Source organism: Salvelinus namaycush, unplaced genomic scaffold (assembly GCF_016432855.1).
Source record: "Salvelinus namaycush isolate Seneca unplaced genomic scaffold, SaNama_1.0 Scaffold432, whole genome shotgun sequence".
Taxonomy (NCBI): Eukaryota; Metazoa; Chordata; class Actinopteri; order Salmoniformes; family Salmonidae; genus Salvelinus; species Salvelinus namaycush.
In genome coordinates this window covers 26,614-40,685 of record NW_024061123.1, presented here as the reverse complement: position 1 = coordinate 40,685, position 14,072 = coordinate 26,614, and the positions used below count along the sequence as shown (strand labels likewise).

The 14,072-nt window shown below is 41.2% G+C and overlaps 1 protein-coding gene across 1 annotated transcript in view; it reads right to left on the bottom strand.

Annotated features, from left to right (window-relative positions):
* The window catches only part of LOC120041301 (receptor-type tyrosine-protein phosphatase beta-like), a 102,081-nt gene extending 88,411 nt beyond the window's left edge, over positions 1–13,670 (bottom strand). The window contains exons 1-2 of the mRNA XM_038986240.1: positions 13,008–13,670; positions 12,290–12,569 (exon numbers count right to left, since the gene is read on the bottom strand). Coding sequence (XP_038842168.1) covers positions 12,290–12,569; positions 13,008–13,064 — 337 coding nt within the window. The 5' untranslated portion in view covers positions 13,065–13,670. The remainder of the gene's footprint in view (positions 1–12,289; positions 12,570–13,007) is intronic.
* Positions 13,671–14,072: the final 402 nt, after the last annotated feature.

Here is a 14,072-nt window from a genome sequence, read left to right as displayed (position 1 = left end):
AGAACAGACCAGCAGAGAGACTCTGAGAACAGACCAGCAGAGAAGCTGAGGCTCTGAGAACAGACCAGTAGAGAGACTCTGAGAACAGACCAGTAGAGAGACTCTGAGAACAGACCAGTAGAGAGACTGAGAACTGACCAGTAGAGAGACTCTGAAAACAGCCCAGTAGAGAGACTCTGAGAACAGACCAGTAGAGAGACTCTGAGAACAGACCAGTAGAGAGACTGAGAACAGACCAGTAGAGAGACTCTGAGAACAGACCAGTAGAGAGACTCTGAGAACAGACCAGTAGAGAGACTCTGAGAACAGACCAGTAGGGAGACTCTGAGAACAGACCAGTAGAGAGACTCTGAGAACAGACCAGTAGAGAGACTCTGAGAACAGACCAGTAGGGAGACTCTGAGAACAGACCAGTAGAGAGACTCTGAGAACAGACCAGTAGAGAGGTGCGTGGTGGAGATGGCGGAAGTAGATAGGATTGTTTCATGGCTGTTTAAAGTTCTCTGGCCACGGCTTCAACCCCGGTCAGGCCCACGAGCCCCCGCTAGCCCGCTGGGAGGGGATGATGGGAAGCGAGAGAGGAGAAAAAGGGGACCTTTTAGATGGGTGGGGAGGGGGCAGGAGGCGAGCCCTGACTCCCTATCCCAGGCGGGCAGGCGCCCATTTGGGTGGGTACAGGGCTGCGTTAACGAGCCTCTCCGGTGGTGGTACTGACAGAATAGAACAATGACATTCTGGAATGCCAGAATGTCATTGTATTTGGTAGGACGTATTAACATGGCATAGAGCAACCACCTTTTTGTGGCTGATTTCACAGACAATGAAAGTAGACTTCCTCATGTCTACAGTCACATTGGAACGACCAGGACGCATTGATTTATTGTCTTCTAATTGGTTTAAATGTTAGTATGATACCTCTAGCCGCGGATGATCTAAACGCCACGGTGTCATCTAAATGTTAGTATGATACCTCTAGCCACGGATGATCTAAACGCCACGGTGTTATCTGAATGTTAGTATGATACCTCTAGCCACGGATGATCTAAACGCCACGGTGTTATCTGAATGTTAGTATGATACCTCTAGCCACGGATGATCTAAACGCCACGGTGTCATCTGAATGTTAGTATGATACCTCTAGCCGCGGATGATCTAAACGCCACGGTGTCATCTAAATGTTAGTATGATACCTCTAGCCACGGATGATCTAAACGCCACGGTGTCATCTGAATGTTAGTATGATACCTCTAGCCGCGGATGATCTAAACGCCACGGTGTCATCTGAATGTTAGTATGATACCTCTAGCCACGGATGATCTAAACGCCACGGTGTCATCTAAATGTTAGTATGATACCTCTAGCCACGGATGATCTAAACGCCACGGTGTTATCTAAATGTTAGTATGATACCTCTAGCCACGGATGATCTAAACGCCACGGTGTTATCTAAATGTTAGTATGATACCTCTAGCCGCGGATGATCTAAACGCCACGGTGTTATCTAAATGTTAGTATGATACCTCTAGCCGCGGATGATCTAAACGCCACGGTGTTATCTAAATGTTAGTATGATACCTCTAGCCACGGATGATCTAAACGCCACGGTGTTATCTAAATGTTAGTATGATACCTCTAGCCGCGGATGATCTAAACGCCACGGTGTCATCTGAATGTTTTCTGTGTTAAAATAGCTCTAGATAAGAAGTGACGTTCCAGCTGATGGAGGGCATTGCGCCCAGAAAGGGGCGGAGCTTAGTATGATGTACAACGCATTGGGAAAGTACTCAGACCGCTTGACTTTTTCTAAATGATTTGTTACGTTACAGCCTCATCAATCTACCCACAATACCCCATAATGACTTCTAAATGATTTGTTACGTTACAGCCTCGTCAATCTACCCACAATACCCCATAATGACTTCTAAATGATTTGTTACGTTACAGCCTCATCAATCTACCCACAATACCCCATAATGGCTTCTAAATGATTTGTTACATTACAGCCTCATCAATCTACCCACAATACCCCATAATGACTTCTAAATGATTTGTTACGTTACAGCCTCATCAATCTACACACAATACCCCATAATGACATCTAAATGATTTGTTACGTTACAGCCTCATCAATCTACCCACAATACCCCATAATGACTTCTAAATGATTTGTTACGTTACAGCCTCATCAGTCTACACACAATACCCCATAATGACTTCTAAATGATTTGTTACGTTACAGCCTCATCAGTCTACACACAATACCCCATAATGACTTCTAAATTATTTGTTACGTTACAGCCTCATCAGTCTACACACAATACCCCATAATGACTTCTAAATGATTTGTTACGTTACAGCCTCATCAATCTACCCACAATACCCCATAATGACTTCTAAATGATTTGTTACGTTACAGCCTCGTCAATCTACCCACAATACCCCATAATGACTTCTAAATGATTTGTTACGTTACAGCCTCATCAATCTACCCACAATACCCCATAATGACTTCTAAATTATTTGTTACATTACAGCCTCATCAATCTACCCACAATACCCCATAATGACTTCTAAATGATTTGTTACGTTACAGCCTCATCAATCTACACACAATACCCCATAATGACATCTAAATGATTTGTTACGTTACAGCCTCATCAATCTACCCACAATACCCCATAATGACTTCTAAATGATTTGTTACGTTACAGCCTCATCAGTCTACACACAATACCCCATAATGACTTCTAAATGATTTGTTACGTTACAGCCTCATCAGTCTACACACAATACCCCATAATGACTTCTAAATGATTTGTTACGTTACAGCCTCATCAGTCTACCCACAATACCCCATAATGACTTCTAAATGATTTGTTACGTTACAGCCTCATCAGTCTACCCACAATACCCCATAATGACATCTAAATGATTTGTTACGTTACAGCCTCATCAATCTACCCACAATACCCCATAATGACTTCTAAATGATTTGTTACGTTACAGCCTCATCAGTCTACACACAATACCCCATAATGACTTCTAAATGATTTGTTACGTTACAGCCTCATCAGTCTACACATAATACCCCATAATGACTTCTAAATGATTTGTTACGTTACAGCCTCATCAGTCTACACACAATACCCCATAATGACTTCTAAATGATTTGTTACGTTACAGCCTCATCAGTCTACCCACAATACCCCATAATGACTTCTAAATGATTTGTTACGTTACAGCCTCATCAATCTACCCACAATACCCCATAATGACTTCTAAATGATTTGTTACGTTACAGCCTCATCAATCTGCACACAATACCCCATAATGACTTCTAAATGATTTGTTACGTTACAGCCTCATCAATCTACCCACAATACCCCATAATGACTTCTAAATGATTTGTTACGTTACAGCCTCGTCAATCTACCCACAATACCCCATAATGACTTCTAAATGATTTGTTACGTTACAGCCTCATCAATCTACCCACAATACCCCATAATGACTTCTAAATGATTTGTTACATTACAGCCTCATCAATCTACCCACAATACCCCATAATGACTTCTAAATGATTTGTTACGTTACAGCCTCATCAATCTACACACAATACCCCATAATGACATCTAAATGATTTGTTACGTTACAGCCTCATCAATCTACCCACAATACCCCATAATGACTTCTAAATGATTTGTTACGTTACAGCCTCATCAGTCTACACACAATACCCCATAATGACTTCTAAATGATTTGTTACGTTACAGCCTCATCAGTCTACACACAATACCCCATAATGACTTCTAAATGATTTGTTACGTTACAGCCTCATCAGTCTACCCACAATACCCCATAATGACTTCTAAATGATTTGTTACATTACAGCCTCATCAATCTACCCACAATACCCCATAATGACATCTAAATGATTTGTTACGTTACAGCCTCATCAATCTACCCACAATACCCCATAATGACTTCTAAATGATTTGTTACGTTACAGCCTCATCAATCTACACACAATACCCCATAATGACTTCTAAATGATTTGTTACGTTACAGCCTCATCAGTCTACACACAATACCCCATAATGACTTCTAAATGATTTGTTACGTTACAGCCTCATCAGTCTACACACAATACCCCATAATGACTTCTAAATGATTTGTTACGTTACAGCCTCATCAGTCTACACACAATACCCCATAATGACTTCTAAATGATTTGTTACGTTACAGCCTCATCAATCTACCCACAATACCCCATAATGACTTCTAAATGATTTGTTACGTTACAGCCTCATCAATCTACCCACAATACCCCATAATGACTTCTAAATGATTTGTTACATTACAGCCTCGTCAATCTACCCACAATACCCCATAATGACTTCTAAATGATTTGTTACGTTACAGCCTCATCAATCTACACACAATACCCCATAATGACTTCTAAATGATTTGTTACGTTACAGCCTCATCAGTCTACACACAATACCCCATAATGACTTCTAAATGATTTGTTACGTTACAGCCTCATCAGTCTACCCACAATACCCCATAATGACTTCTAAATGATTTGTTACGTTACAGCCTCATCAATCTACCCACAATACCCCATAATGACTTCTAAATGATTTGTTACGTTACAGCCTCATCAATCTACCCACAATACCCCATAATGACTTCTAAATGATTTGTTACATTACAGCCTCGTCAATCTACCCACAATACCCCATAATGACTTCTAAATGATTTGTTACATTACAGCCTCGTCAATCTACCCACAATACCCCATAATGACTTCTAAATGATTTGTTACGTTACAGCCTCATCAATCTACCCACAATACCCCATAATGACTTCTAAATGATTTGTTACGTTACAGCCTCATCAGTCTACACACAATACCCCATAATGACTTCTAAATGATTTGTTACGTTACAGCCTCATCAGTCTACACACAATACCCCATAATGACTTCTAAATGATTTGTTACGTTACAGCCTCATCAGTCTACCCACAATACCCCATAATGACTTCTAAATGATTTGTTACATTACAGCCTCATCAATCTACCCACAATACCCCATAATGACATCTAAATGATTTGTTACGTTACAGCCTCATCAATCTACCCACAATACCCCATAATGACTTCTAAATGATTTGTTACGTTACAGCCTCATCAATCTACACACAATACCCCATAATGACTTCTAAATGATTTGTTACGTTACAGCCTCATCAGTCTACACACAATACCCCATAATGACTTCTAAATGATTTGTTACGTTACAGCCTCATCAGTCTACACACAATACCCCATAATGACTTCTAAATGATTTGTTACGTTACAGCCTCATCAGTCTACACACAATACCCCATAATGACTTCTAAATGATTTGTTACGTTACAGCCTCATCAATCTACCCACAATACCCCATAATGACTTCTAAATGATTTGTTACGTTACAGCCTCATCAATCTACCCACAATACCCCATAATGACTTCTAAATGATTTGTTACATTACAGCCTCGTCAATCTACCCACAATACCCCATAATGACTTCTAAATGATTTGTTACGTTACAGCCTCATCAATCTACACACAATACCCCATAATGACTTCTAAATGATTTGTTACGTTACAGCCTCATCAGTCTACACACAATACCCCATAATGACTTCTAAATGATTTGTTACGTTACAGCCTCATCAGTCTACCCACAATACCCCATAATGACTTCTAAATGATTTGTTACGTTACAGCCTCATCAATCTACCCACAATACCCCATAATGACTTCTAAATGATTTGTTACGTTACAGCCTCATCAATCTACCCACAATACCCCATAATGACTTCTAAATGATTTGTTACATTACAGCCTCGTCAATCTACCCACAATACCCCATAATGACTTCTAAATGATTTGTTACATTACAGCCTCGTCAATCTACCCACAATACCCCATAATGACTTCTAAATGATTTGTTACGTTACAGCCTCATCAATCTACCCACAATACCCCATAATGACTTCTAAATGATTTGTTACGTTACAGCCTCGTCAATCTACCCACAATACCCCATAATGACAAAGCAAAAACAGGTTTTCCCAAAATGTCTGCAAATTTATTTTAAGAAAACAACGTAAATGATCAAATTGACATAAGTTTTCAGACCCTTTACTCGGTACTTTGTTGAAGCATCTTTGTCAGCGATTACAGCCTCGAGTCTTCTTGGGTATGACGCTACAAGCTTGGCACACCTGTATTTGGGGAGTTTCTCCCATTCTTCTCTGCAGATCCTCTCAAGATCTGTCAGGTTGGATGGGGAGTGTCGCTGCACAGCTATTTTCAGGTCTCTCCAGAGAAGTTCAATCAGGTTCAAGTCCGGGATCTGGTTGGGCCACTCAAGGACACTCAGAGACTTGTCCCGAAGCCACTACTGCATTGTCTTGGCTGTGTGCTTAGTGTCATTGTCCTGTTGGAAGGTGAACCTTCGCCCCAGTCTGAGGTCCTGAGCGCTCTGGAGCAGGTTTTTATTAACGATCTCTCTGTACTTTGCTCCATTCATCTTTCCCTTGATCCTGACTAGTCTCCGCCACTGAAAAACATCCCAACAGCATGATGCTGCCACCACCATTATTCACCATAGGGATGGTGCCAGGTTTACTCCAGAGGTGACGCTTGGCATTCAGGCCAAGAAGTTAAAACTTGGTTTCATCAGATCAGAGAATCTTGTTGCTCATGGTCTGAGAGTCTTTAGGTACCTTTTAGCAAACTCCAAGCGGGCTGTCATGTACCTTTTACTGAGGAGTGGCTTCCGTCTGGCCACTCTACCATAAAGGCCTGATTGGTGGAGTGCTGCAGAGATGGTTGCCCTTCTGGAAGGTTCTCCCATCTCCACAGAGGAACTCGGGAGCTCTGTCAGAGGGACCATCGGGTTCTTGGTCACCTCCCTGACCAAGGGCCTTCTCCCCCAATTGCTCAGTTTGGCCGGGCGGCCAGCTCTAGGAAGAGTCTAGGTGGTTCCATACGTCTTCCATTTAAGAATGATGGAGGCCACTGTGTTCTTGGGGATCTTCAATGATGTAAAAATGTTTTCGTACCCTTCCCCAGATCTGTGGCTCGACACAATCCTGTCTCGGAGCTCTACAGACAATTCCTTTGACCTCATGGCTTGGTTTTTGCTCTGACATGCACTGTCAAGTGTGGGACCTTATATAGACAGGTGTGTGCCTTTCTAAATCATGTCCAATCAATTGAATTTACCACAGGTGGACTCCAATCAAGTTGTAGAAACATCTCAAGGATGATCAATGGAAACAGGATGCACCTGAGCTCAATTTCGAGTCTCATAGCAAAAGATATTTCTGTGGGTATTGTGATGTCATTATGGGGTATTGTGACGTCATTAAGGGGTATTGTGACGTCATTATGGGGTATTGTGATGTGATTATGGGGTATTGGGATGTCATTATGGGGTATTGTGATGTCATTATAGGGTATTGCGATGTCATTATGGGGTATTGTGATGTCATTATGGGGTATCATGTGTTGATTGATGAGTTTTTTATTTATTTAATCGATTTTAGGATAAGGCTTTAATGTAACAAAATGTGGAAAAAGTCAAGGGGTCTGAATTTTTTCGAATGCACTGTATGACCAGAGTCTGTTAAAGGTCTCAGTGTGATGTATGACTAGACTAGAGTCTGTTAAAGGTCTCAGTGTGATGTATGACTAGACTAGAGTCTGTTAAAGGTCTCAGTATGATGAATGACTAGACTAGAGTCTGTTAAATGTCTCAGTATGATGAATGACCAGACTAGAGTCTGTTAAAGGTCTCAGTATGATGTATGACTAGACTAGAGTCTGTTAAAGGTCTCAGTATGATGTATGACTAGATTAGAGTCTGTTAAAGGTCTCAGTGTGATGTATGCCTAGACTAGAGTCTGTTAAAGGTCTCAGTGTGATGTATGACTCGAATAGAGTCTGTTAAAGGTCTCAGTATGATGTATGACTCGACTAGAGTCTGTTAAAGGTCTCAGTGTGATGTATGACCAGACTAGAGTCTGTTAAAGGTCTCAGTGTGATGTATGACCAGACTAGAGTCTGTTAAAGGTCTCAGTGTGATGTATGACCAGACTAGAGTCTGTTAAAGGTCTCAGTATGGTGTATGACTAGACTAGAGTCTGTTAAAGGTCTCAGCATGATGAATGACGAGACTAGAGTCTGTTAAAGGTCTCAGTGTGATGTATGACCAGACTAGAGTCTGTTAAAGGTCTCAGTATGATGTATGACTAGACTAGAGTCTGTTAAAGGTCTCAGTATGATGTATGACTAGATTAGAGTCTGTTAAAGGTCTCAGTATGGTGTATGACCAGACTAGAGTCTGTTAAAGGTCTTAGTATGATGTATGACCAGACTAGAGTCTGTTAAAGGTCTCAGTGTGATGTATGACTAGACTAGAGTCTGTTAAAGGTCTCAGTGTGATGTATGACCAGACTAGAGTCTGTTAAAGGTCTTAGTATGATGTATGACCAGACTAGAGTCTGTTAAAGGTCTCAGTGTGATGTATGACTAGACTAGAGTCTGTTAAAGGTCTCAGTGTGATGTATGACCAGACTAGAGTCTGTTAAAGGTCTCAGTGTGATGTATGACTAGACTACAGTCTGTTAAAGGTCTTAGTATGATGTTTGACTAGACTAGAGTCTGTTAAAGGTCTCAGTGTGATGTATGACCAGACTAGAGTCTGTTAAAGGTCTCAGTGTGATGTATGACCAGACTAGAGTCTGTTAAAGGTATCTGTGTGATGTATGACTGAAACTAGAGTCTGTTAAAGGTCTCAGTGTGATGTATGACTAGACTAGAGTCTGTTAAAGGTCTCAGTGTGATGTATGAGCAGACTAGAGTCTGTTAAAGGTCTCAGTGTGATGTATGACCAGACTAGAGTCTGTTAAAGGTCTCAGTGTGATGTATGACTAGACTAGAGTCTGTTAAATGTCTCAGTATGATGCATGACTAGACTAGAGTCTGTTAAAGGTCTCAGTATGATGAATGACCAGACTAGAGTCTGTTAAAGGTCTCAGTATGACCAGACTAGAGTCTGTTAAAGGTCTCAGTATGACCAGACTAGAGTCTGTTAAAGGTCTCAGTATGATGTATGACTAAACTAGAGTCTGTTAAAGGTCTCAGTGTGATGTATGACTAGACTAGAGTCTGTTAAAGGTCTCAGTGTGATGTATGACCAGACTAGAGTCTGTTAAAGGTCTTAGTATGATGTATGACCAGACTAGAGTCTGTTAAAGGTCTCAGTGTGATGTATGACTAGACTAGAGTCTGTTAAAGGTCTCAGTGTGATGTATGACCAGACTAGAGTCTGTTAAAGGTCTCAGTGTGATGTATGACTAGACTACAGTCTGTTAAAGGTCTTAGTATGATGTTTGACTAGACTAGAGTCTGTTAAAGGTCTCAGTGTGATGTATGACCAGACTAGAGTCTGTTAAAGGTCTCAGTGTGATGTATGACCAGACTAGAGTCTGTTAAAGGTATCTGTGTGATGTATGACTGAAACTAGAGTCTGTTAAAGGTCTCAGTGTGATGTATGACTAGACTAGAGTCTGTTAAAGGTCTCAGTGTGATGTATGAGCAGACTAGAGTCTGTTAAAGGTCTCAGTGTGATGTATGACCAGACTAGAGTCTGTTAAAGGTCTCAGTGTGATGTATGACTAGACTAGAGTCTGTTAAAGGTCTCAGTATGATGCATGACTAGACTAGAGTCTGTTAAAGGTCTCAGTATGATGAATGACCAGACTAGAGTCTGTTAAAGGTCTCAGTATGACCAGACTAGAGTCTGTTAAAGGTCTCAGTATGACCAGACTAGAGTCTGTTAAAGGTCTCAGTATGATGTATGACTAAACTAGAGTCTGTTAAAGGTCTCAGTGTGATGTATGACTAGACTAGAGTCTGTTAAATGTCTCAGTACGATGCATGACTAGACTAGAGTCTGTTAAAGGTCTCAGTATGATGAATGACTAGATTAGAGTCTGTTAAAGGTCTCAGTATGGTGTATGACCAGACTAGAGTCTGTTAAAGGTCTTAGTATGATGTATGACCAGACTAGAGTCTGTTAAAGGTCTCAGTGTGATGTATGACTAGACTAGAGTCTGTTAAAGGTCTCAGTGTGATGTATGACCAGACTAGAGTCTGTTAAAGGTCTTAGTATGATGTATGACCAGACTAGAGTCTGTTAAAGGTCTCAGTGTGATGTATGACTAGACTAGAGTCTGTTAAAGGTCTCAGTGTGATGTATGACCAGACTAGAGTCTGTTAAAGGTCTCAGTGTGATGTATGACCAGACTAGAGTCTGTTAAAGGTATCTGTGTGATGTATGACTGAAACTAGAGTCTGTTAAAGGTCTCAGTGTGATGTATGACTAGACTAGAGTCTGTTAAAGGTCTCAGTGTGATGTATGAGCAGACTAGAGTCTGTTAAAGGTCTCAGTGTGATGTATGACCAGACTAGAGTCTGTTAAAGGTCTCAGTGTGATGTATGACTAGACTAGAGTCTGTTAAATGTCTCAGTATGATGCATGACTAGACTAGAGTCTGTTAAAGGTCTCAGTATGATGAATGACCAGACTAGAGTCTGTTAAAGGTCTCAGTATGACCAGACTAGAGTCTGTTAAAGGTCTCAGTATGACCAGACTAGAGTCTGTTAAAGGTCTCAGTATGATGTATGACTAAACTAGAGTCTGTTAAAGGTCTCAGTATGATGAATGACCAGACTAGAGTCTGTTAAAGGTCTCAGTATGACCAGACTAGAGTCTGTTAAAGGTCTCAGTATGACCAGACTAGAGTCTGTTAAAGGTCTCAGTATGATGTATGACTAAACTAGAGTCTGTTAAAGGTCTCAGTGTGATGTATGACTAGACTAGAGTCTGTTAAATGTCTCAGTACGATGCATGACTAGACTAGAGTCTGTTAAAGGTCTCAGTATGATGTATGACTAGACTAGAGTCTGTTAAAGGGGACATAGCATGCTGAGAAGGTCAAGAGCGGTGCCATGCACCCTAATCGGCCCAGGCCCTGTGAACCAAACATAGTGTCCTGCCCTCCACTCCCACACCCCACCCTCAGGACTCCCTGTATCCGTTAGTACAAAGGAACAATGGAGTCAGGAAATAGCTGGGGTCGGGGAGAGAGAGAGAGAGAGAGAGGGGGAGCTAGAGAGAGTCTGGAAATACACACTTAAGGTCAGATACTTCTGTTCTGGGCCCCTGCCAAGTGTATGTTCACTTATACAGATGTAGGATATTCATTTAAGCAAGTTTGCTACAGCAGGGAAATAATCCAACAGCGACAGGAAATGTGAATTATTATGTGGATTATAATTAATGGACATTTTAATAGGGGTTGATACGTTTTTTAAAGTGTTTTACGTTACGTTAGGGCAAATCAAGTATGACATTTCAAAGGGGAAATTGCAAACTTTAGAATGCTTTTAAAAACTAAAATACTCTACAAGTTTGCATTTCCTGCTGTGCAGTTCTCAGCAACAAAAGAGGGATCAAATTAAGATCCTACATCTGTAGAGCCATGTGCGGACACACGCTTGCAGACATGAGCAGGCAAACACACAAACACCCACAAGAAAACACGCACATGCACAAAAACACACACACACACACACACACACACACACACACACACACACACACACACACACACACACACACACACACACACACACACACACACACACACACACACACACACACACACACACACACACACACACACACACACTTTTACTGGTTTATCACTCTCTCTCAGCAGGGGTTCAGTTCCTGTGGTCATACAAGTGAAGCCGAGGGAAAACCACATGAAATGTAACAAAAAAAGACTGTATGATGCGATGACAGGCAGCAGAGAGCTCTCTCCCTCGTAGGACACAAGTGGAAAAGCCTGCTGCAACAGATAGTAGAATAGGTAACCACACAATGTATCCAAGAGTAGAGGAAACGTGGCAACCATAAGAACACAGTCAGAGAAGCTAATGACATGTGGATTTAAGACATTATAAATGCATTACTCCATAATAAATATCAATGAGAAAGAGTGACTATGAATCACTGACTAAACTATACATAATTTGCTGTACACAAATCATATTATTAGATATTGATTTGAAATAGACAAATCAAGGAGACAAAAAAAACTAATCTATAATCTATTTTCCCCCAATATATAATCCCCAACAAAACCACAACTTACTGGTCTGCAGGGTGACATTGGCCCGTTGTTGATCTGTCGTCGACGAGATTTCCAGGATGTACGATGTTCCGGGTTCTAAACTCACTACCTGGCATTGAAATGTACTGTTTTCCTCCAGCTCCTTCACACAGTGTGTTACTACAAAGCTGCTGTCCACAGATAACACAGTGAAGTTACACTCCTGTCCCGCCGTAGTCAGTCTTAATGTTATAGATTCCATACTGGTGTTGGCCTCGGTTACGTTTATGCTACATTTCTGGTCCTCGGCGGCGGCTACACACTGAAAAGAAATGATGTAATGTGTCAAAATAACATTGTATAGCATGTGTAAGCTTTGTTGAGACCCAAATGTTTTGGTGAAACACAAAACACAACAGTATCATACAAACAGCAGCTTTTATCTCTCTCTAGCCTCTATAGCCTCTAGTCTCTATCTAGCCTCTAGCCTCTCTAGCCTCTCTAGCCTCTAGTCTCTCTAGCCTCTAGCCTCTAGTCTCTCTCTAGCCTCTAGCCTCTCTAGTCTCTCTAGCCTCTCTAGCCTCTAGTCTCTCTCTAGCCTCTCTAGCCTCTAGTCTCTCTAGCCTCTCTAGTCTACAGAAACATTTCCCAAATAAATGAACAGAAATAAAAATATATAAACTTTTGAAACATGTTGATGAGACTTCCATCAAGTGGTTCATTGGATATAATGGATGAAATGATACTTTTCTAGACTCACCAAGAGAATCCCTGATGCCACACAAAGTGTTAAACAAAAAATGTTACATTTCAGCATTTTGATTGTTGGTTAATACATTATTCACATCCCCAAAAAATTTTAATCCAAAAGCGTATAATCCAAAACCATACTCCAAAAAGATACGGCAATCAGTAGAACTGCCTCGTCCACTGGAGTAAAACTAAAGTCCCGTGAAGCCTTGCAGTTGCAATGTTCCAAAATCACCCAGAAAAATAGAATGATTCAGTAGTTCAGTAGTAAACACTCCTAGTGTGAAGACAACCGGTCACAGTTTCACGTTGGAGACTTCCATCCGTTCCACCTCCTCCAAAACAGATACTTGAGTCCTTACAGGAAATCCTCAACCAGTAGAATGTTTGTATCACTCCAGCTCCAAGCTTCCAAAGCATTCAACAAGACCCCCCCCCCTAGACTCTGAATAAGGCAACACCACAGTGGTGGGTACGAGTCAAATAGTGAGTTGTTGATACTTCTGTCTCTATAAGTAAAACTTCAATACAAATCTATTTTTTTATAGATGTGTTTTAAAATATGTGTCTCTAAACTTTCCCCCTTGGAGAGAGAGAGAGAGAGGGCATCAAAAGTCTTTGTTCTCCAGAACTACTTTTAGGTAGTCCACTCCTTTTTCCTTCCTTCCTGTATGCTCTCTCTGTCTCTCTGTCTCTCTGTCTCTCTGTCTCTCTGTCTCTCTCTCTCTCTCTCTCTCTCTCTCTCTCTCTCTCTCTCTCTCTCTCTCTCTCTCTCTCTCTCTCTCTCTCTCTCTCTCTCTCTCTCTCTCTCTCTCTCTCTCTCTCTCTCTCTCTCTCTCGTTTTCAATTTCCGGCAAATGAGCATAGTCTGTTGGCTCTCTCTCTCTCTCTCTCTCTCTCTCTCTCTCTCTCTCTCTCTCTCTCTCTCGTTTTCAATTTCCGGCAAATGAGCATAGTCTGTTGGGTATGACAATAACATCAAACCTCAACAAATACAGTTTCCGTTGACATTTTCACAGATCTACAGTGCAGTCTGGAGCCCTGAAATACTGTAGGCATCTGCCATGTTTCAGAG